General features: G+C 39.3%; 1 protein-coding gene across 2 annotated transcripts; it reads left to right on the top strand.

The window, feature by feature from the left end:
- The first annotated feature begins 371 nt into the window (after nt 1-371).
- On the top strand, nt 372-15,462 carry LOC121947538 (ras-related protein Rab-7L1-like). Of its 2 annotated transcripts, none has more exons than XM_042492622.1 (6): nt 372-529; nt 2,369-2,407; nt 11,408-11,479; nt 11,594-11,775; nt 13,133-13,254; nt 14,839-15,462. In XM_042492622.1, the coding sequence occupies exons 1-6, from the start codon at nt 481-483 to the stop codon at nt 14,960-14,962; spliced, it is 588 nt and encodes a 195-aa protein (XP_042348556.1). In that variant the 5' UTR covers nt 372-480; the 3' UTR covers nt 14,963-15,462. The 2 variants fall into 2 exon arrangements, with proteins under 2 accessions (XP_042348556.1, XP_042348555.1); XM_042492621.1 differs by having other exon boundaries at nt 2,366-2,407.
- Nucleotides 15,463-20,885: the final 5,423 nt, after the last annotated feature.

Below are 20,885 nucleotides of genomic sequence, written 5' to 3'. Positions count from 1 at the left end.
GCATAACAAAACCCCAAATGACAAAAAAAAATCATAATGAAGAGAAATGAAATAGCCACATAAAAAATACTACAAGAAGACACAAAACCACAAAACAGGCTTATGACTATGAAGTGATGTTAGATAATAAATAATTAATAAAGGGAAAAATCACCAGAGGGCTGCAATCTGCAGTTTTCAGCACTAGATGCCACTAAATTCTCACTAAAATCTTAATTTTTATTTCACACACAAGTAGGTAGGCGGTATGCACCTTTAAATAGTTTTCAGTCCGCGGTAAACCAAAGAAAAAGAGGAGGGGCCGTCCGCGTTCTCGTTAACGGCGGCGCGCGCACGCAGACGTGCAATAATGTCAACTTGTGTTACCCGAAACGACGCATAAAGATGAAGACGATGGAGGAGAAGTGAGCTAACGGAGAGACTGAATAAAAAGAGAGAAAGGACCGCGTTTAACACCGGAAAGGCGACGGCTGCGCGATTATGAGGGGCCGAGGAGCGACGAGGAGGTCGCCCTGTTCCACCTGGACAGGTGAGTTAATAACGGCAGCAGCTAGTTAACGACGAGTTAACTAACTAGCTAGCGGTTAGCTAACCGCGGCTAAGAGCTAACGTTAGCACATTGGCTCTCAGTCCGCCTGCTAACTTCATGTTTCGCTAGTAGTTATTACAAATCCACTGCGCACGAGGACGACGTGAACGTGTTTTGTATGTTTGTTTAACGCGCGCGCGAATTACTAATACAACAATGCAACCATGGATGTATTATATGTGCATTTTATGTTTATGCAACACATAAAATGCACTTTTTCAACCTGCCAAAAAGTAATTGTAGCTCTACGGAGCCCGGGAGGTGACATGTGATGTGTGTTTTTTGTTCGTTTATTTGTTTGTTTGTTTGTTTGTTTGTTTGTTTTTAGCAATTACTAATACAACACATAAAATGCACTTTTTCAACCTGCCAAAACAAAAAGTGATTGCAGCTCCTACTTTGTCGCTGAAAGGCCTTTTCTGCTTCAATTTCATTGTCAGTGGTCATATTTTACAGATTATAGCCAAGCCCAGCCTGTTTTTTCCCATCCAAAAAGAAAGTGGCATTATGAAAAAAAAAGACATTTAAAAAATTAAAATTCTGAAAATTAATTAATCACAAATTAATATTTGATATTTATGATTAGGACTGATGTTGGTAAAAAAAAAAAAAAAAAAAACAAACAATGAAAGTATACATATATAATATATATATATATATTATATAATATTTTGTAAAGCTTAATTTTAAAAACGCATTATGTGAAAAGAAAATGTCTCAATATAATTGACCTGCTTTGCAGAAAATGTGTCTTTTTATATTTTATTTTTTAATTGTTATTATTATTTCCTTTTTCACCTTAAATTATCATTACTTAATTATTATCTATTTTTCTTATCATTATTATTATAATTTCATATAAAGTCCTATGTCAGGGAATGTTACTTTTTGTGAAAATGGAAAATAATTGTTTTGGGTTTTTTTTTAAAGGCCTAGTAAGAGTAGCTGTCCTTGCCTACTTAACAAGGTTAAAAGATGTGCGTTCAACATCATTACTCATCATTTGCAAGACCACCCAGCTGCAGACACATGGACCTACGTTAGTGCATGCCCAGTAGGAGATCTCAGCACTTAACCATTTGACACCAGAGCTCAGCTTGATTTCTTTCATAAACATGGGAGGAGGGCAATAAGAAATGTAAGAAATGACCAAAAAATGCAAATAAATAAATAAATAAATAAAAGTACAAGAACATTACTGGAAAATTAGAGGGGAAAAATTTAGGAAAATAACAAAATCCTAGCAAAGGAATGACCAGAAATAAGTGCTTACAAAATAATAATAATAATTCTGTAAAAAAAAAAAAAAAAAAATTAAAAATACAATTCTGATGAGTTTAAATACAGCTTTTTTGGACATTTTCCATAACTTCTAAAAAAAAATAGTTTTCCAGCTCTGTAAATTTCTAGCAGTTTGCTTGTTTTCCCATGTTTTTGCAAAAGAAATTGCACCAGTTAGCTCAGAGTTCAAAGGGTTACTTACATATTTATGAAGACACTTAAGTGATTCACAAAAAAATGTGACGTCACTCCATGTTTCAAAGGGTTAACAGGAAATCACGTTTGGTCTTCAAATGAAGACCAAAACACATTTGGAAAAATAATTTGATTGTCAAATGAGATAAGAATATTTTAAAAAATCATTGAAATATTGAAAAATGGAAAAAGTACTACATCTATTTAAATATCTATGCGCCCTAATTCCTGAATGACCACCTGTGTTTTTCTGTTGTTTATGTCTTGTAATTTACTCTTTTCTTCTCTTTTTTTGTACAGAAGTTTTGTATTTTATCCTCTCACTGCAATCAAGATGTTCTGGTAGGTTCATTTATTATTATTGTTGTATTTAGGTTAACATCGCTAGGGAATATGTAGAAGAAAGTTTTATTTATTTATTCCTTTTAAACTTAAATTATTCAAAAGTAGCAGTATACTTTGAAATCCAGGTCATGTGTCAAAGTACAGTTAGATGACATTAACCCTGGAAGGCTGAAAAACACTTTACCACATAAAGTTTAATTTGTGCAATTTTATATGTTCAAACTTCTGTAATCTGCACAACACACAGTACCTCTTTTGAATCTTTGCAGCCTCAGAGTTTTAAACGTCCAGTCAGCTGCTCGGGGAGTCACTCACGCTCGTATTGGAGTCAAAATGAAACTGTAAAAAGTTGTTTTGATGAATCAAAACTGCTGCATCTACTGGGTTCAATTTTCAGATTTATTTTGATTTGAATATTGTTGTGACAACCAGAGTTTCCGACTTCAGGTTCCCTCCTTCTGGGGGTCAAAATGTGTTTAAAAAGAAATTGATAAAAAATTGAAATACCTAATGAGAATATATCATGACCAGATAAATAACTTTTATTATGTAAAGAGTTTGAGATATGGATTAAAAAATAGTTCTTTCCTGTTTACTTTCCACCATTCCCTGTAATTCTTTGTTTAATTTAGTTGTTTTGTTTTTTTTTGCAATGTTAAGTTACAAAGTGCTTGTATGGCTGTTATTATTAATATATTTGCACTTTTTCTTATTGTTGATTATCATGGAAATAGTTGTGTAACCTGTTTTAAGCTTCAAAAAGAATTAAAAGAATCATATAAAAGCATAATTCTGAATTGAGTCATCATAATGTACAATATCATTTAATTAGAACAATAGCAAAATATAAATTACATTGAATTTTTCGTTGCAGTCATGGGAATTTATGGGACATAAAATTAGGATTGTAGCCACAAAAACTTGAGGAACTGGACAAAATCAGATGCACATATAAGTCATTTTGTGCATCTAACCTGTAATTAAAAAAAGTCAACTGCAGCAACATCTTTTTTTTTCTTTTAATCTCAGATGTGGTAAAGAGAAACTGAATTGATTTATGTTTTTAATGCAGAATTTTTCCTGTCGACTGATCCAAGTGAAAAATCAACTTGTTGCATGTGGAGGATGCTGCAGTTTTTAAACATGGCCAGCAGGTGTCAGACAAACTGCAGAGAGAAACAACAGAAACACAGCGCAGACATATTAGACTGTAAATTCACTGTAGTCTTCATTTCACTGAGTTTATAAATCAAGGGACCATGTCTGCAAAATTAGCTGCAGCTAGAAGTCCAGGATACCTTGCATCAGTTGCATTTTAATGTAATGCCTATTAAATATAACGCAGCCTACATGTATTGTCCCTTTCACTTTTTATTTTTGAGCGTTAAAACATCTACAGTATGAAGGATATTTTTGATCAGAATTTAAATTTAAAGTCTAAATAGAAAATTAAAAGAGATAAAATGAAAAAGATTATAAATTTACCTCTTTACTAGGATCAATCAGGCCATAATTAAACATAAATGGAAAGTTTAACTCCAGCCTCGGCCCTTTGCTGTATGTCGTCCCCCTCTCTCTCTCTCTCTGCCCTTTTCACACTTGTGCTGTCCTATCAATTAAAAAAACTTTAAAAAAAGGTTAAATTTAAAACGTAATAATTGTTTTATCGATTACATTGTTTTTGTAATTGATGGGAGCCAACATTTAAATTTAAGTTGATTTTTTGCACAGCTCTAATGTATATGGTCTGCATCACATGTAGAAGTGAGGCGTAAACAGCAGTTTGATTCTGTATCATGAAACTCTGAATCATGAATCTTGTATTTACAGTTTGCAGTTTGATGGGAACTTTTTACGTTTTGGTCCAGTCTGTCTGTCAGACCCACCAAAGGACCCATTTTCAGACAAAGACTGCGGTACATTTTTCACATTATCAATAACAAGACAAGAGTTATTTTTAAACTCATGACTGCTGATGAAACCAAATCTGGGAAAAGCACCAAGACACAAAACAGACCAACAGGAAAAACGCACACAAGGAGCGTCACGAGGATGACTCAGCACCAGTGAAGGACAGAAGAAGCCAGTTCCAGTGGCCCCAGTTGGCAGACCAGTAAAGTCAAACGTGGCCAACACCACATGTCTCTCTGCGTGTGTCTGAACAAAACTGTATGCATACAGAGAGAGAGATGTAGCGGGGGATGAGGAGGCGGGATGGGACAGAAGAGAAGTGGGGTGACGTGGAGGAAGGTGGAGGATGATGAACAGGTGTGATGGAGGAGAAATGGAAGTAGAAAAGGAGGAAGACAAACAAGAAGAATTGTTGCGTAACAACCGGAAGTGACAGAGAAGTGACAATTCAGCCCACAAGGAAACACGTCCATATTGGATGATGCCAGTTTATGTTGAACACTAACACTCAGTGCCAGTGCAGGAAGTAGTGTCGTTTATTATCAGAAAGGAAGGAGGAGGTGAGGGAGTGGAGGTCGAGGTGGTTGTTTGTTTATTATAAGATCCCCATTAGCTGACGCCTAAGTGACAAGCTGCTTTTCCTGGGGTCCGAAACAACATAACGTTACATTACAACAAAAACAAGCAGTCATAAAAGTTATTAATAATAATAATAGTAATCAATCAAATAAGTAAGCAAATACATGATAATAGTAATATTAATGATAATATAAAAATACAACTACTGTAACAATAGTAATCAAAAGATAATATTTAATTCACCAATTAATCAACCAATTAAAATTCCTGAGTAAATAAAATAAAACAAAAAAATCAACTCTTGTCCTTAATTATCTTACTCAAATCAGCAAAAAACAACCAATTAAAAAAATCAGTTAACACACCAAATGTAAATAACCAACCAACACACCACAGCTGCTGAAAGAAGACAATACAGAGACATCATTGGTTTAAGCTAAACAATATCACTTGCAATCATGAGCCAAAAAAAAACACACATCGGCATTTGGCGGGTCGGGGTTCATATTCAGTTGATGTATCCATCATTCACCATCACCATCATTCCCAAACAAAAGCTGCTGCATGCGGATATTACACAAAGCCAGTGTCTTTCAAATGTTGGATTTTGATGAAAAAAAAATGTTTTGAAGTTCGGAAAGTTTTTTTGTTTTTTTTCTGAGAACAGTAACTATCTCATTGCCATGTTCTTGGAATAATGTGGCCTTTTTTCCCCTCAAAAATGAGAAAAGGCCTACCGGGCTGTTCTTTATTTATCAGAGATGGGGGGTGGCTGATTTTTGTTTTCTGTTATTTTATCCTCCCTAAAGCTACAAATATTTCCATATGAGCCTTCCTGAATCAGTAGTGTCATTTTTTGTGATTTTTATTTTGGTGGACCTGCAAGTTTGCCGTGTTTTATTGTACAGCAAACAAAGAATGGACGACTTCAGTTGTAAACGCATGGTCAAAGTGATTTGCTCCAGAATATTCCCAAAATAAGGAATGTGTTACATTAAATTGTACACAACTCTAATGTAGTGTATTGTATTGTATAGCATTGAAAAAATGAACTACATCAGTATAATATAGAACCTGCATATTTGTCATCTGCATATTTAAAATGTAATATCAAACAATTTTATTGACATAAACGAAAACATGTTGCTAGGGCAACATGTTTTTTATTTGATTTAAAAAAATTCACTGCTCAAACTGTGACATCACAGCTCAAACAATGACATCACTGCTCAATCCATGACATCACAGCTCAAACAATGACATCACTGCTCAATCCATGACATCACGGCTCAAACTGTGACATCACTCTTTATATAATAGAATGGAATGGAATTAAAGCCTTATGACATCATTTGTTTAGAATGTTGGGAGTCTATGTATATGGGTGATTCAGCTCACATTTTTAGTTCGAGTACAGTTCAGAGGAGAGATCGACAGTGAGATCACCTTCAGAGAAGACACTTGACAAGACAACACAGACGTCACAGAAGTCAACACATTCACTTCACAGAAGACGAGATGGAAAGTCCAATGAATTTTTACCTTAGCACATTGGAGGAGCAGGCACGGTGTGAACTCAGTGACAACGAGGCCACACTCACCCAGAGCTCAACCGAGGGGAGAGTCCTCCTGGACGTCCAGGAGGACATCCTGGCAAATATTCTGGATCTGCTCCAAGAAAAGAGGGAGAGTGTCGACTGGAGCCAAGAGAAACAAAAGCTACTGAAGGAGATTTGTGGTCTGAGAGCACAGCAGCAGCATTTGTCTCCGGCTCAAAGTCACCAACAGGAGACACTCACCACCATCAGCAACCTACACAGCCAACTGGAGCTGATGAAGAAAGAGAAGGAAGCCCTAGTTAGGGAATTGGACACAACGAGGTCGCAGCTCCGCACCAACGCGAGGTCACCCGCAGAGGCCCGTACCAACAATAAGTTGGAGAACCAACTGAGATGTGAGATTGTTAAAGCTCAAAAACACCTTGAGCACCAGGCCCGCATCATCAGACTTCTCCAGCACAGATCGGCGCAAGCGGAACAACAAAAATGCGCTCTTCTGAGACAGTTGGAGGCAGCGAAGTTGGATATGGACCACATACTGCAGTTTTGTGCAGTCAGCACCAACCTGGAGCTTGAGCTGGAGAGCGTCCTGAAGGCAGAGCAACTGCAAGCTCAGAAAAATCATGAGCAGCAGTCCTCCCTCCTCAAGCGCCTTCAAGATCGCTTGAAGCAGATGGAGGATGAAAAAGAGGCCTCTCAAGCACAGTTGGGAAAGGACAAAAAAAATACAAGAACCAACTTGCGATTGCTCTGAAGAGGGCTCAGGAGGAGCACAAGACCAAAGAGCTCCAGTGGCAGGAGGAGAAGTCCACCCTCACTGCCCAGCTGCACAGACTGCAGGCACATTTGGCCGAGCCAAACCTGCAAGAAACCAACAGAAACTGTCTCGCAGCTCAAAAGTTAAAGTTCGATCTCAAGCTGCAGAAAGAACATCAAGAATGGAAAAAGGAGAGGACCGCCCTGCAGCAGGAAAATGACAACCTCACACTGCTGCTCTAAAGAATGCAAAAGACCGGTTGAAAAAACACCGCAACACGTGGCAGGAGGAGTGGTCCACCCTCACTTCCAGGATTGACAAGCTGCAGGAGAGCCACGAGGCCCAGCTAAAGCTGCAAGAAACCAACAGAAACAACTATCTTGCAGCTCAGAAGATAAAGTTCGATCTCAAACTACAGGAGGAGCAACAAGGATGGGACAAGGAGAGGACCGCCCTGCAACAGAAAAACGATAACCTCGCTGCTGATCTACAGAATGCAGAAGACGAGTTGCAAAAACAGTGCAACATGTGGCAGGAGGAGCTGTCCACCCTCACTTCCAGGATTGACGAGCTGCAGGAGAGCCACGAGGCCCAGCTAAAGCTGCAAGAGGACAGCAACAAGAACTTTGTCTCTGTCCTCAAGAAAACGTTCGAGGACCAGCTGCAGAACGACTACCAGAGATGGCATAAAGAGAGGATTTCCCTGCTGCAGGAGACTGAGAAGGCTAGAGTTTCTTATGAAGCTCAGCTGAAAGACAAGCAGCAGGACAACAACGCCCTCAGCGCCACTCTGAAGAATGCACAAGAAGAGCTGCAAAGTAACAGCGACTTGTGGCAGGAGGAGCGGTCCACCCTGACTTCCCAGCTGGACAGATTGAGGGAAACTCATCTCGTCCAGCTGCAGACATTGGACAATGACCACAAGAACCTGGCAACTGCTCAAAGGACGACGTTGATGATCAGCTGCGGAGCGACCGTCTCCTTTGGCAGCAGGAGAAGAACTCCCTGCGGCACGAGATGGAGCAAGCAGGAGCCGCCCACGAGGCTCAGCTGAGAAATCAACAAGAGGACAACAGCACCCTGACGGCCGCTCTGACGAAGGCAGAGTCGGAGTTGCAGAGGCACACTAACATGTGGCAGGAGGAGAAAGCATCGCTCCTCCAGGCCACCGAAAGCCTCAGAGTGACTCTGCTTGAAAAGGAGCAGGCCGAGGCCTCCCTCACGTCCCAGCTGGAGGACCTACAGAGCCAGGTTGACAAGAAGAAGAAGAAGAGAAAGTGGTACAAGCTCTTCTGATTCTTGGCTCAAGACAAAGACAAAGTACCAAAAAAGACATCACGCATTAATTCTTGTATAGCTGTGTGGATTAATCGTCCACTCGGAAAGTGATTTTCCGCTGTAAAAAATTGGTCCTCACAGCTATATGATAACTAATAAGTGCATCAGTTCTTCTGAACTTGTAAGGATTGCTCTTGACCCCCAGGAAGTGAATTTTTGGGGGTCAAGACTCAATTTCACACTCGGAAAGTAAATTTCTGATGTAAAATTGGTCCTCACAAGTAAATAAGAACTAATGCACACCCAGCCGTCCGTGGAGAGGGGATCTCTCTTTGAATTGCCTCCCCCGAGGTTTCTTCCCATGTCCATCTGCCTGTCCTGATGTTCATGGGGAGTTGTTCCTCGTCTTCATAGAGAGCTCGGCTGCGCATCTGTTGCTGATCTGGGTCTTTTAGGCCCAGATCAGCAACAGAAAACCTTTTCATTTACTTATAATTAAAACACACCCAACCACACCCCCCTCCCATCTCCCCCATACCCCCCCCCCCCCTACCCCCCCCCATCTCCCCCCACCCCCCCCCCACCCCCACCCCCATCTCCCCCATAATCCCCCCCCCCCCCCAAAAAAAATTAATAAATCCCCCCAAATCATTTAATGTTTATATGCCTGTTATTGAAAAGTTGCCTTACAGTTGTGTAATATTGAATGCTTTTTAACAAATAAGGCAAACACTATAATGACTTCTTGTTTGCACCCTGTAGCCTGAATATAGAAATGTGCCAAGTATGTTTTGGTTCAGATATTGCTATTTTGTCAAGAGTTATGTTGGTCACTCAAAGAAAGTAATTATCTGTCAAAAGTGGTGAAACATTTCACAGAAATGTAGGTTTATTCAGCGCCTTTCAAACACAGCTGTAATTTCAAGCTTTAATGCAAATGTCACAATAGTTGAAAACACAATGGAAAGAATAATTTTTATTTGTATAAAATATGATCAAAATGATGACGTGACCTCTAGTGTCAGCTAATGGTGGTTTATGCACTTATTCAAATGGATAACAAAAGGTTAAATGAGTGGAAAAGAGATATGCCTGGAAAGAAAATATGAAAAAGGGAAGAGAAAAAAAGAGTCAAAGAGAGAAACAAACATTGTTTAAGATGATAAGCGGGATATTTTATTGTCAAAAAATTTAAAATAAACATAAAATAAAAGAATAGCATCAACATAAAGGCATAATAAAACATATGTGCATTATGCTTCAGTTTCACACTAGTATGTGAGAAATTCAAGAATGTCAAATATGAATACTATAATATTTAAAATATGCTTAGTATGTAAAGTTGGTGGTGGATGGTTTTGCTGTGAAAAACACGACGGCCACCTGCAGGGCTCCTCCCAGATTAGTAAGCGCCTTAATTTTGAGCTGCAAAGCCCCTTAATTAGGCATTGTTAACTACTGTTGGCACCACTAACTTAGCTGTGGTGACCCTGCTAAGGGTGCTAACCGAGCTAACAGTAAGACTATAGTTTGCAATGCTGAACGGGCTTTCATAAGCTGTTCGAAATAAGGCCTTTTAATTACTGGGGAAGACCAAAGGGTGGGTACAGTGTTTCCACAGTAACAACTTCCCACCACCATAGAGTTAATGCAGTTTTACATTTGTGCAAAATAACGATAAAAACACCTCAGCTTTAGTCTTATGCAGCGGTACCCAACCAGGGGGTTGCAGTCCAAAAGTGTGTTGCAGGTCCATTCTGATTGGTCTGCAAGTGACTCGCTACCATGTCAGGTTTGTGAAAAACACTGTTCATTTTGAAGTACAGTAAATTAGCAGCACAGAGCTTTTACATTGAAGTGCGTTAAGGGTTTTTTAAAGAACAGTCACTGTTTCATTGCCCTGGTCTTGGTATTATGTGGTCTTTTACCCCCAAAGAATAAGCCCACCACACTGTTCTTTATTTATCAGAGGAGAGGGTGGCTGTTTTGTTTTGGGTTTTTTTTAACCCTCTCCAAAGCTACAAATATTTCTCCTTGAGCCTTCATGAATGACTCTGGGAAAATGTCATGTGTTTGTCACACACGATATGTTCAAGGACCATGAGATATTTGATGATACAATTATCATTTATTTTTAAAGTTTCTGGCTGAGATAAATGGTGTCATTTATGGTAATTTTTATTTTGGTATACCCACAACTTCAGAAGGCATGTTTTCTTAAAAAATAACCACACATTTTAAAACAACTTTTTTGAAATCAGCAAAAAAATAAATAAATAAATTTTAAAAATTGCAAAAATAAAAAAAAAAATTTAAAAAAGAAAGGTTAAAAGGTTTCACTAAAAAATGTTAAGACAAAAAAATGCCGAAGTTTATAAGATTCATTAAAAATTTTAAAGGAAAAAAATAGCCAGAAATATAAATAAATAAAAAATAAAAATTTTCAAAAATCACCAAAATTGTTTCAAAGTAAACACACCTTTAAAAACAAACCAAAAAAAGCGAGCGAGAGAGAGAGTAACAATATTTTTTCTTACAGAGGTCTCTATCTTAGAAGTGCCCCTGGTCTCTTTGGACAAGGCTGGCAATATTTGATTTGTGTTATTGGCATCAAAAATTAAAAAAAAAAAAAATGAACATTGTGTTAGTCTAAATACTTCCCTACACTTGGACCCAAACATAACGCAGCATTCACTGTGAGCTTGATAGCATCCAGAACAATAAAGTGAAGAGAATTTGACTCTTCTTTCAATAAAAGACTCAAATTGTACATTTTCATATCATGTTTTTGCCTTATTTTAGGAATCTGTGTGGTAATCAACTTCTGTCTTCACTTCTGTTTTAGTTCTCTCACTTCCCCTTTATTTTACTTCACTTCTCTTTCTCTAATTTGTGTTTGTTTGATTTCTTCAGTTGATTTTTCTGTGAAGCTGCTGCAGTGGTCCGAAAAAGAAAAAGTCAGACTGCAGCTGTGGGACATCGCAGGTAAAATATTTTACAGTTGACGGACGGACGGACGGACGGATGGATAGATGGATGGATGGATGGATGGATGGATGGATGGATGGATGGCACATTGAACTTTCTGTCCTCTCTCAGGTCAGGAGCGTTTCATATCCATGACCAGGATCTATTATAGAGGCGCGCTGGGCTGCGTCGTGATGTTTGACGTCACCAGTTCGTCCAGCTTCCTGAATTGTTGCCATTGGAAACGAGACCTCGACAACAAGGCCATGCTGCCTAACGGAGACTCCATCCCCTGCATCCTGCTGGCCAACAAGGTGACTCATCACAAATTTGCACACCAAGTGGGATTTTTTTTTTGTATGTTGAAAACAAATACAGCCTCACATTGTGTCACCATGTTTAAGCACCAGTTCTAAAACCATCATTTAATCTTTCTGTTTAATTTTTTCTTATCCATCAAAGGCCTTTAGAGAATTGTTTGAGTGTGGTCTAACCTGTGGAGCCAGCATGAAAAAGAAATGGAAATATAGGCTGTGGCAGCAGTGTCCTTTAAATCTTAAGGTTCTGCTTAAAGTAGAGTGCAGTTTAACTCTTTGAAACATGAGAAAATTGGCTAGGTTTGAGCAAAAACAAAGAAAATGACACCAAAATCAACAAGAAAGTAGTAAAACGTACAAGAACACTACACGAAAATTTGTAAAAATAAATGAATAAAATAAAATAATAACAATAATAAAAAGAAAATACAATAAAATAAATAGCAGTTAAAAAAGTAAAAACTTGAAAATTGCTTGAAAATTATTTTTTTTAAAAACTGTAACATATTTTAAACATGTAATTATTATAAATGTAGTATTATTTCTTAACTCAGGTCGCTGCAGTGCTAATGTCAAGGCTCTGCAGAGTGGTGACAGCTGGAGAGGTGACTCCAGCAGAGAAATGCATAGCAAATGTGTCTTTACATTTTGCCTCGCATTGTGAATTTTAAGCAACAAATAGAGCAATTGAATGCATCAGACTCGGTATGCGAGTATGCTGTGCAAAGAATTTTTTTATCAGATGGTGGATTTAAGATGACGCAAATTAAAAATATGGAAAAGGCCTTTTGTGTGAAATTCATGTCATAGGTCAAGTCAATTCATTCATTTATGTAGCTCTGAATCACACTTGCTTCAAAGGGCTTTACACACTGTCCTTTTCAATCTTTGCTTCAATAAAGAAAAAAAATCCTCAAAAAAAAACTTTTATGGGAAAAATTTGAACAAACCTCAAGGAGAGCAAATGATGATAAAATAATAATAATAATAAAGGTATAGCACCTTTCACACAAAATGTAGCTCAAAGTGCAACACTTATAAATTAAAACCTAATAATATATGGAAAAATTTATAGAAATAAATATAAAAATAAATAAATTTTGAAATTAGAAAAAAAATAAAATCATATATAGAAATATATACTTTTTTTAAAACTTAAATACAATTAAATCAGCTGAGAAGGGGTCACTTACCCTAGACAGACTGACATGCAATTGATGTTGTGTGTAAACAATCAATGCAATCATTTGAACACATCCGATACTTAATAAACTATTTCAAATTCAGTATCTTATTCCAGCTTCAGCGAGTCATGCAGGAACCTGAACCACTGTGTCTCTGTCCGTCTCTGCAGTGTGACCTGTCTCAGCGGGTCGTGTCAGCAGACAGCATCGACAGGTTCAGTAAGGCCAACGGCTTCGTCACGTGGATGGAGATTTCGGTCAAAGAGAACAAGAACATCGGAGAGGCTATGAGGTACTGTGAAGGGAAATCACAAAACAGGGATCAGATGATGCAGAGTGACTAACGGGTTCATTTCAAGGCAAAAGACAGAAGTGTAACCAGCCGCCTTCATGCTGGTTTTATTCTTCAGACCTGGAGGTTGCTGCTTGATCGCCGTCTGATTTCTCATCTAAAAGTTTGAGCAGCAAACTGGAATGATGTCATAGTCACGTGCAGACTGAAATTCTCACACATTAATGTAATGTCAACGTGCTCAGCGGTGAGATCCTCTAACGTGTTTGTTGTGATGTTCAGCGAAGCTAAAAGTGGCCGCACACCGGGATGTTTAAAGCTAAAGTCCTGACAGATCACAGATGGATGTAAAACGAGAGGCTAAAACGATGCGGAGGTTGCAGCCTTCAGTGTCACGCTGACTTTCATTTTTGTTTTGAAGCGGTCGTGAGTGACGCATGCCATGCTGAAGGTCGGCAAAGAGCATCGAAATGAGCAGGAAATTAGGATTTGGCATCATGGGAACATTTTAGTTTCATCATTTCAGTGAGCGAGCCGGAAACAGGGAGACAAAAAAGACAACTGATGAAGGACACAGTCTGCTGTGTTTCACAGTAAGAGCTCAGCTCAGAGATACTCAACCTGCTCTGCCTCGGGGCCACTTCGGCAAAATGAGGGGCCAGGGGCCAGTCACAGCAGCCCCGAACATGTTCCTAGAATTTCATGACATTTCTAGGATTCAAGCACATTTCAAGGTTTTTTACACGTTTTTCTAGGATTATTTTGCACAAATTCTAGGATTTGGGGACGTTTCTAGGATTTTAGCACAGAATTTTAGGACATTCTCAGATTTTAGGATGCTTCAAAGATATTCAGACAGTTTTAGGATTTTAGAACTTTTCTCCGATTTTAGGACATTCCGAGGATTTAGCAGGTCTCGAGGATTGTTGGACATTTTGAGGGTTTTGGCACGTTACAAGGATTTTAGGACATTTCAAAGATATTTGGTCATTTCAATGATTTTAGCCTGATCAAGATGTGGTTTTGGGGTTTTTTTTATGTATAAATATGTTTCTAGGATTTCAGCACATTTCTCGAATTGTTGGACGTTTAGAGTATTTTAGCACATTTCTAGGGTTTTAGGACATTTCTAGAATATCTAGACGTTGCTAAAATCCAAGAAATGACCTAAAATCCTTGAAACATACCAAAATCCCAGAAACATCCTTATATAAGGATGTTTCTAGGATTTTAGGACATTTCTTGGATTTTTGCAAGTTTCGCTAATTTTGGGACATTTCAAGGATTTATTGAGGTTTCCAGGATTTTTGCATGTTTCTTGGATATTAGGATGTTTCTAAGATTTAAATCATTTTATTCTTATTGCCACCTGGCGCTCTTTTAGGGGCCAGATTTGGCCCGCGGGCAGTGAGTTGAGTATCACTGATGTAGCTCGACTGTTTGGGAAAGTTGTCGGTATCTCACCCCGAATGTCACTCGCACTAAAGTCTGTAACTTCAGTGGCAGGCAGGACAAAATAATTGTTCCTAAATGTGAAAAACATTGTGGTGATTCATAGAAATCACTATGTTTGTTGTGTTTCAGGAGATTGGTGCGGGAGATTTTGTCGGTTCAGTCCAGTCTGGACCCGCTCCAGCCTGGACCCCCATACTGCGTTTCCCCTCAGCCGGACTCAGAGTGCAACAGAGGAGGAGCAGGCTGCTGCTGAGTCACAGGGACGAGCAAACACAGCCAGGACCTGCTCAGCAGGTCAGAGGACCCCCTGAGCAAGGCACTTCACCCTCAGGTACTACGTGAGGCTGTCCGCCAGTGGACGAGGACGAAGAAGCACGAGGAGGCGGCTAGCAGACACTCTGATGTTGATGTAACGAGGTGCCGATCAGTCGCCCTGAACAGAGCGATGGTGTTCATGTGTGTCTGCACGGATCTAAAATGACCCTGCTGTAAATGTGCTCAAGGTCTTAGAATTTCTGGAAAAGTTGTAAAATTAGAAAAGTTATTCTCCAGGCCTGGAAATGGTTTAGAATTAATTAGGGATGTCCCAATCCAGTTTTTTTGCCCCTGATCACAATCTGAGTCATCCAATACTTGTATTTGCCTGGATAATATGTACACACACTTTAACACTTTAGAAAAATATGTCTGCATCCAAACTGTTCCCTAAGGTTATTTTATTTTATTTTTATAAATAAACACCAAGTAAACAAACTTAAATGCTTTTGGAAATTGCTTTCAATTACGCCTAGTGCAGCATTTTTTTTCAACAAACTAAAGTAAAATAAGTCTTTAAAAATAGCTCTCAAATCCACTTAGTGCTGCATTTGTTTTTATCAACAGTTGGTCTTCCTTAACCCTTTGAAACCTGGGCAAGAATTACCTAGAAAATATTAAAAAAAACAACAAAAAATAAATAAATAAAATAAAAGCAAATTTCTCAGGTTTAAAAAGTTAAATACTTGTGAAAAGCATCTGAATGAAGACAAACGCATAAGAAAAGTGATGTCAGCCCAGGTTTAAAGGGTTAAGTTGCTAGCAGTAATGCCTGAGGCCAAGCAATTGGTCACATTTGATGCCCTGGTGTGTTTTAAATAATGTTTATAATTATTAAAATTATATTTTTAACCTTACTGTAATGTTCATGTTCTTTTATTTGTTATTTTGTTCAGTATTTCTCCAGGAAATGCAGTGATTGGCTCTGTGAAGTGAGGAGGCTGAAGCAGAGAGAAGCATGAAGAGCAGCAGAGGGGAGGGGGTGTGTGTGTGTGTGTGTGTGTGTGTGTGTGTGTGTGTGTGTGTGTGTGTGTGTGTGTGTGTGTGTGTGTGTGTGTGTGTGATTATTATGAGGAGGTGTGAGAACGCGGTGTACAGCGTGCTCAGCGCAGCCGCCACATCTCCACCGACGGGCTGAGACACATGGCGTCCGCGTGCTAACAGCTACAGGTGTGTGTTTGTGTGTGTGTGTACAGTGTGAGGCAAATGGTGTGTAGGTGTTTTTGTGTTATTGTGTGTGTGTGTGTGTGTGTGTGTGTGTGTGTGTCAGATGGCACATGGAGGTGCATGTGCCTCGGAGGCGTCAGCAGCTCACACACATGCTGTCAACATGGCAGCCTTTGATGGCGGAGAGTAAATTTCCACCGTTTTTAAATCAAAAGCACTTTTTGTTTTGCAAATTATTTTTCTGTTCGTGATTTGACTTCACAGCGTCTAAAGCAAATTTGCATCTGGTTGCATCCACTCACTAAACTCCAACTACTTGACATGCAGTTGCTGCTTCTAAAATTCATTTTTTTAGATTTTTTGGAATCTAGTAGTAAAAATTGCAGATTGCAGCAGGCTGAAACTCCAGGTTTTCACGTTACAAATCGATGTTTCTCTGGCACTGTGGCATGTCAGAGACGAGCCACTACCTCAGCACCTGCAAGGTGTGCTCAGTTTTTTCTCTGATAACCCAAGATTCAGACGTTCAAGTTAAGTTTTTACCAGGAGCCGAATTATCCGCAGAGGTCTCTTCCTCTCCAAATGAAACCTAGAAATGTCCTACAATCCAAGAACAGTCCTAAAATCCCCCAAATGTCCTAAAATTGTATAAATATGCTAGAATCCTGGAAATGTCCTTAAATCTAAGAAATGTCCTAAAATCCAAAAATACTTCTAAAATTTCTGAAATCCTAGATACATCCTAAAAACCAAGAAATGTTCTAAAATCTGAGAAACATCTTAAAACTCCAGAAATGTCCTAAGATCCCGGAGATGTCTTAATTCCTCGAAACATACTAAAATCCAAGAAACGTCTTACTATCCTAGAAATGTGCTTAAATCATAGAAACATCTTGAAATCCTAGAAAAGTCATGAAATCCTTGAAATGCCCAAAAATCCCAGAAATTTTCTACAATCCAAGTACAGTCCTAAAATCCCCAAAATGTCCTAAAATCCAAGAAAAGTCCTAAAATCCTGGAACTGTCCTAAAATACTTTAAGCATCCTAAAACTCTATGAATGAACTAAAATCCTATAAATGTCCTAAAATCCAAGAAAAGTCCTAAATCATGAGAAATGTCCTGTATCCGAGAAACGTGTGTGGGTTCGGCCCCTGGCCCCCTCTCATTTTGCAAAAGCAAGGCAAGTTAAGTGTCCCTTTTCTAAAGTAACAAAAACACAACTTTCATTATTTTCAGGCGGTTATACACTAAAGAAAGCATAATTATTCAATTATATTCCATTTCTGCCAATATATCCCCTTAAATATCCCAAATGTTGAACCGTATGAAGCCAAATTTTTACCTGAACATGATGCTGGAGCAAAGATTTATCCTGAGGGGACACAACTGACAGGCTGGTCAGTTGTGGTCAGACCTTGTTCTGGGGACAGATGTTTAACAGATGGACTGACGGACAGGTTGACACAGCCCACAGAAAGGTCATAACCGTTCGAGCGTAACCTGGGATACGTGTTGTCATTTTCAGCCGATGTGTGTTTGGCAAAACTCGGTGGGAGTAGTTTGGCGTTTGCGTTTCCGTGTGGGTTTTCGGCTCCCGCCTGTGAGGGCTTCTATTCTTATCAGCGAGTTGGAGGCAGGCGGGAGCGCTCTGCTGTTACTCAGTCGTCCACACATGCTGCAACCCTCCACAAAATTTCCGGATGTTGGACAGATGGACTTTTTGTCACCGTGGCCATTTGTAGGAAAGTAGCAGAGCAGTTACGGCTCAGTAAGTGTGTCATCGTGCCTCACTCTGTTTCTTTTTCTTTTCATATAAATTTGCAGCTCACAGTGTGTCTGCGGGCACAAGGACACTTAAGCGGGGCTCAGCTGTAAATGGACACATTTACTGTTGCAGAGGGGACATTTTGGAGCTTTTCCGTCATGTTACATTACAAGTCGTCAAAAGTCATGACGCTTACCCATCAGAAGAGTCATGTAAAGATGAGATGAAACCAGCCAAAGTCTGATTTTTTTTTTTTTTTTTTTGGCCCATACGTGTCTGAGATCTGCTCTTTTTATAACAGTGTGATCAGCACAAATCACACTTAATCTGAACTTTTCAATTCTGATGAGGGCCACATGTGATCCTCAGTCAGATGCAGGTCTGATATTTTGCAATGCGAGCAGTCATTATGTGACTCCAGATCGTCATGTCAAGTTCTGTTAAACAACTCCTAAAATGTTTGGAAAAAAAGATCAGGAATCCAGAAGCTAAACTATATAGACAATCATTCATAACATTGAGTGAACATTCATGGTTCAGCCCTTTTGGAGCCAGAGTCTGTAATGTGAATATCCAGTTTTGGCTGCAGGTCCAGATCTCCACCTCCAGGTGGCATCAGCACATGTTCAACACCACAGAGGCGTCTTTGAAGTGGGCCGCTGCAGGATTTTCTCTGTCCTCTCAGCAAACTGCACTCTTATCTTTACTCCCTCTTTGTTTGACTTTTCTAGTTGTTTACTGATAAATGCTGCAAGACCACAAATGATGTAAAAATCTCCCCTCGTGTCTTGACGTTTTGGATAAAATCTGTTTCATTGAAGCCGTTGGCGTCACGATCCAGCCAACTCCACATCCACGCACACCTCTCAACATCAGGAGCAGCCAGTGCTCCACAAAAAGCCAGAATTTCAAATGTCTCTCTGTGTCTCTCTCCCTCTCCTCATCCTCGTTATCAGCTGCTGGCTGTCACAGGCTGAGCCGCATGGCCATGAGCGACGAGGGAGATTCACACAGCCGAGCTAATCAACAAATTATTAGTGGGCACATGACTGAGAAAGTGTTTAAATGCCAGTTTATTCGCTAAAAGAAAATGTTTGCATGTGCATTTTTAATAATATTAAATATAATGCAGCTTATTTGTAGGTCACCTGACAAGGCAGAGTTAAAAAACAACAGATGAAATAAATGAAGACAAACTGACTGTGGATAAAATCATATGTGCAAAAGTTTTGTGACCAGATTAAGCTGAAAATGCAAGTTTAACATTTTTGTGAACCATGAGTACCTTTTATTTTTAGCAATGTTTCTAAAGTGACATTGTATAAGAGCTGACTGTTATCAGGACGTGGAAACCCACAGTTCAAATAAAAACAATTAGTTGTTTTTTTAGTGATAATTGGTGTCATTGCAGCTGCTTTTTAGTCCCCTAACACAGGCGTTCTTTAGAGACCTGTTTCTTGTGTCTGAGTCCCACAAAAGTCCAACATGTTCTCATCCCAAAGTCGTCACGTGTTGCTGCTTTGCAGTAGACTTCTGCGTCTACATATTACGCTCCAGGTATCCTGCGCCTGCTGTTTACGTTCCAGGATGCCACTGTCGTTTTTTGACTAAAAATATCCCGGGGGTTTTAGCGCAATCCTAGCAGGAAACGCAGCAACGGTTTACTAAAAAATTGATAATTTATTCATTAGTTTTTTTAAAAATTGCATGTGTCACTTAGACATGAAAACATGGGAAAATAGGGTCCAGATTGAAAATTGCCAAACTTACCCTTTAAGAAATTAGAAAATGTTACAAGAAAAATACCTTAAAAGCATAATTTGAAAAATTAATAAATGAACTGAAATTATTGTTTAAAATATTCCTAAATTAAGATTAATTATAATTTTAACTTTATTTTTCATTTAATAATCTCTCCCTCTTTATCATTTTTCACCTTTTACATTTTTTGGCATTTTGAAGGACATTTCTTGTCTAATTACTTATCCCCTTTTCACCATGTTTTATCACGTCTCAGAGGCTGTGAAACGTGTCAAATACAGAACAAGAAAACTTGTCGATCCAGGTTTCAAAGAGTTAAAATTGCAAAAATGAAAAGTGTGACTGTATTTTAGCACAACATGAAGCTTAACACTACATTTTGTATTGGGTTTATTATTAACCACTTCATGCCCGGTCTATTTAGAGCCTCAGCAGCGTGGATGAGGACAATGCAGTCCGGCATCAGCGCGTCTCTATTCACGGCCTGAGTGCTCGGAGGCAGCAGCGTACGTGTAGGAGGCCTCCCACCAGCTGATGTGGGCAGGCCGACTGACTGCGTCCTCGCTCACATCAAGCTGTCCGACCAGAGATAGCAACATGAGGTTCTCTAAAAACAACTCTGTTTAGTTCAACTGGTTTTTAACCCTCCGACACCTGCATCATCAGCTTTCTTGTGCTGTGATGAGACACATTTTGCAAGCATTTAAACCTTTGAAACATGAGCAAATTGGTTTTGATTGCTCTCAGAAACATTGGAATAAAAGCAATAAAGCAGGCAACCAACAGCTTGGCAAGAAATAGTGAAAGGTGACAAGAAAATGACCTGAAAAATAATTTAGAGAATCACTGTGCAAAATTTAAAAAATAACATGTCCAGCAGCCCGCTCCAGCGCAGACATGTCCAACAGAAATGTAGAACAGCCCGCTCCAGCGCGGAAAAATATGGCAGCCCGCTCCAACGTGGACATGTCCAACAGCCTGCTCCAGCGCGCGGACATATCCGACAGTGCGCTCTGACGCAGAAATGTTCACCAGCCCTGAGTGGAGCAGCTCTGTCTCACGTTCCCATGACACCGAGGAAAATTTCACATCAAAACACGCGGATCAAACAGCTGATGGTCCGACAGCAGCGCAGTGAGACAGACAAACAGAGCGCAGCTTCTCCT

Source organism: Plectropomus leopardus, chromosome 8, assembly GCF_008729295.1.
Source record: "Plectropomus leopardus isolate mb chromosome 8, YSFRI_Pleo_2.0, whole genome shotgun sequence".
NCBI lineage: Eukaryota > Metazoa > Chordata > Actinopteri > Perciformes > Serranidae > Plectropomus > Plectropomus leopardus.
Note: the sequence above shows the minus strand (reverse complement) of the source record. Positions and strands in the feature narration are given on the sequence as shown.

Coding starts and splice junctions, on each gene's coding strand:
- LOC121947538 (XM_042492621.1), top strand. CDS start 481: ATGAGGGGCCGAGGAGCGACGAGGAGGTCGCCCTGTTCCACCTGGACA. Junction 530..2,365: donor GCCCTGTTCCACCTGGACAG/GTGAGTTAATAA, acceptor TTTTTTGTACAG/AAGTTTTGTATTTTATCCTC. Junction 11,776..13,132: donor GCATCCTGCTGGCCAACAAG/GTGACTCATCAC, acceptor CCGTCTCTGCAG/TGTGACCTGTCTCAGCGGGT.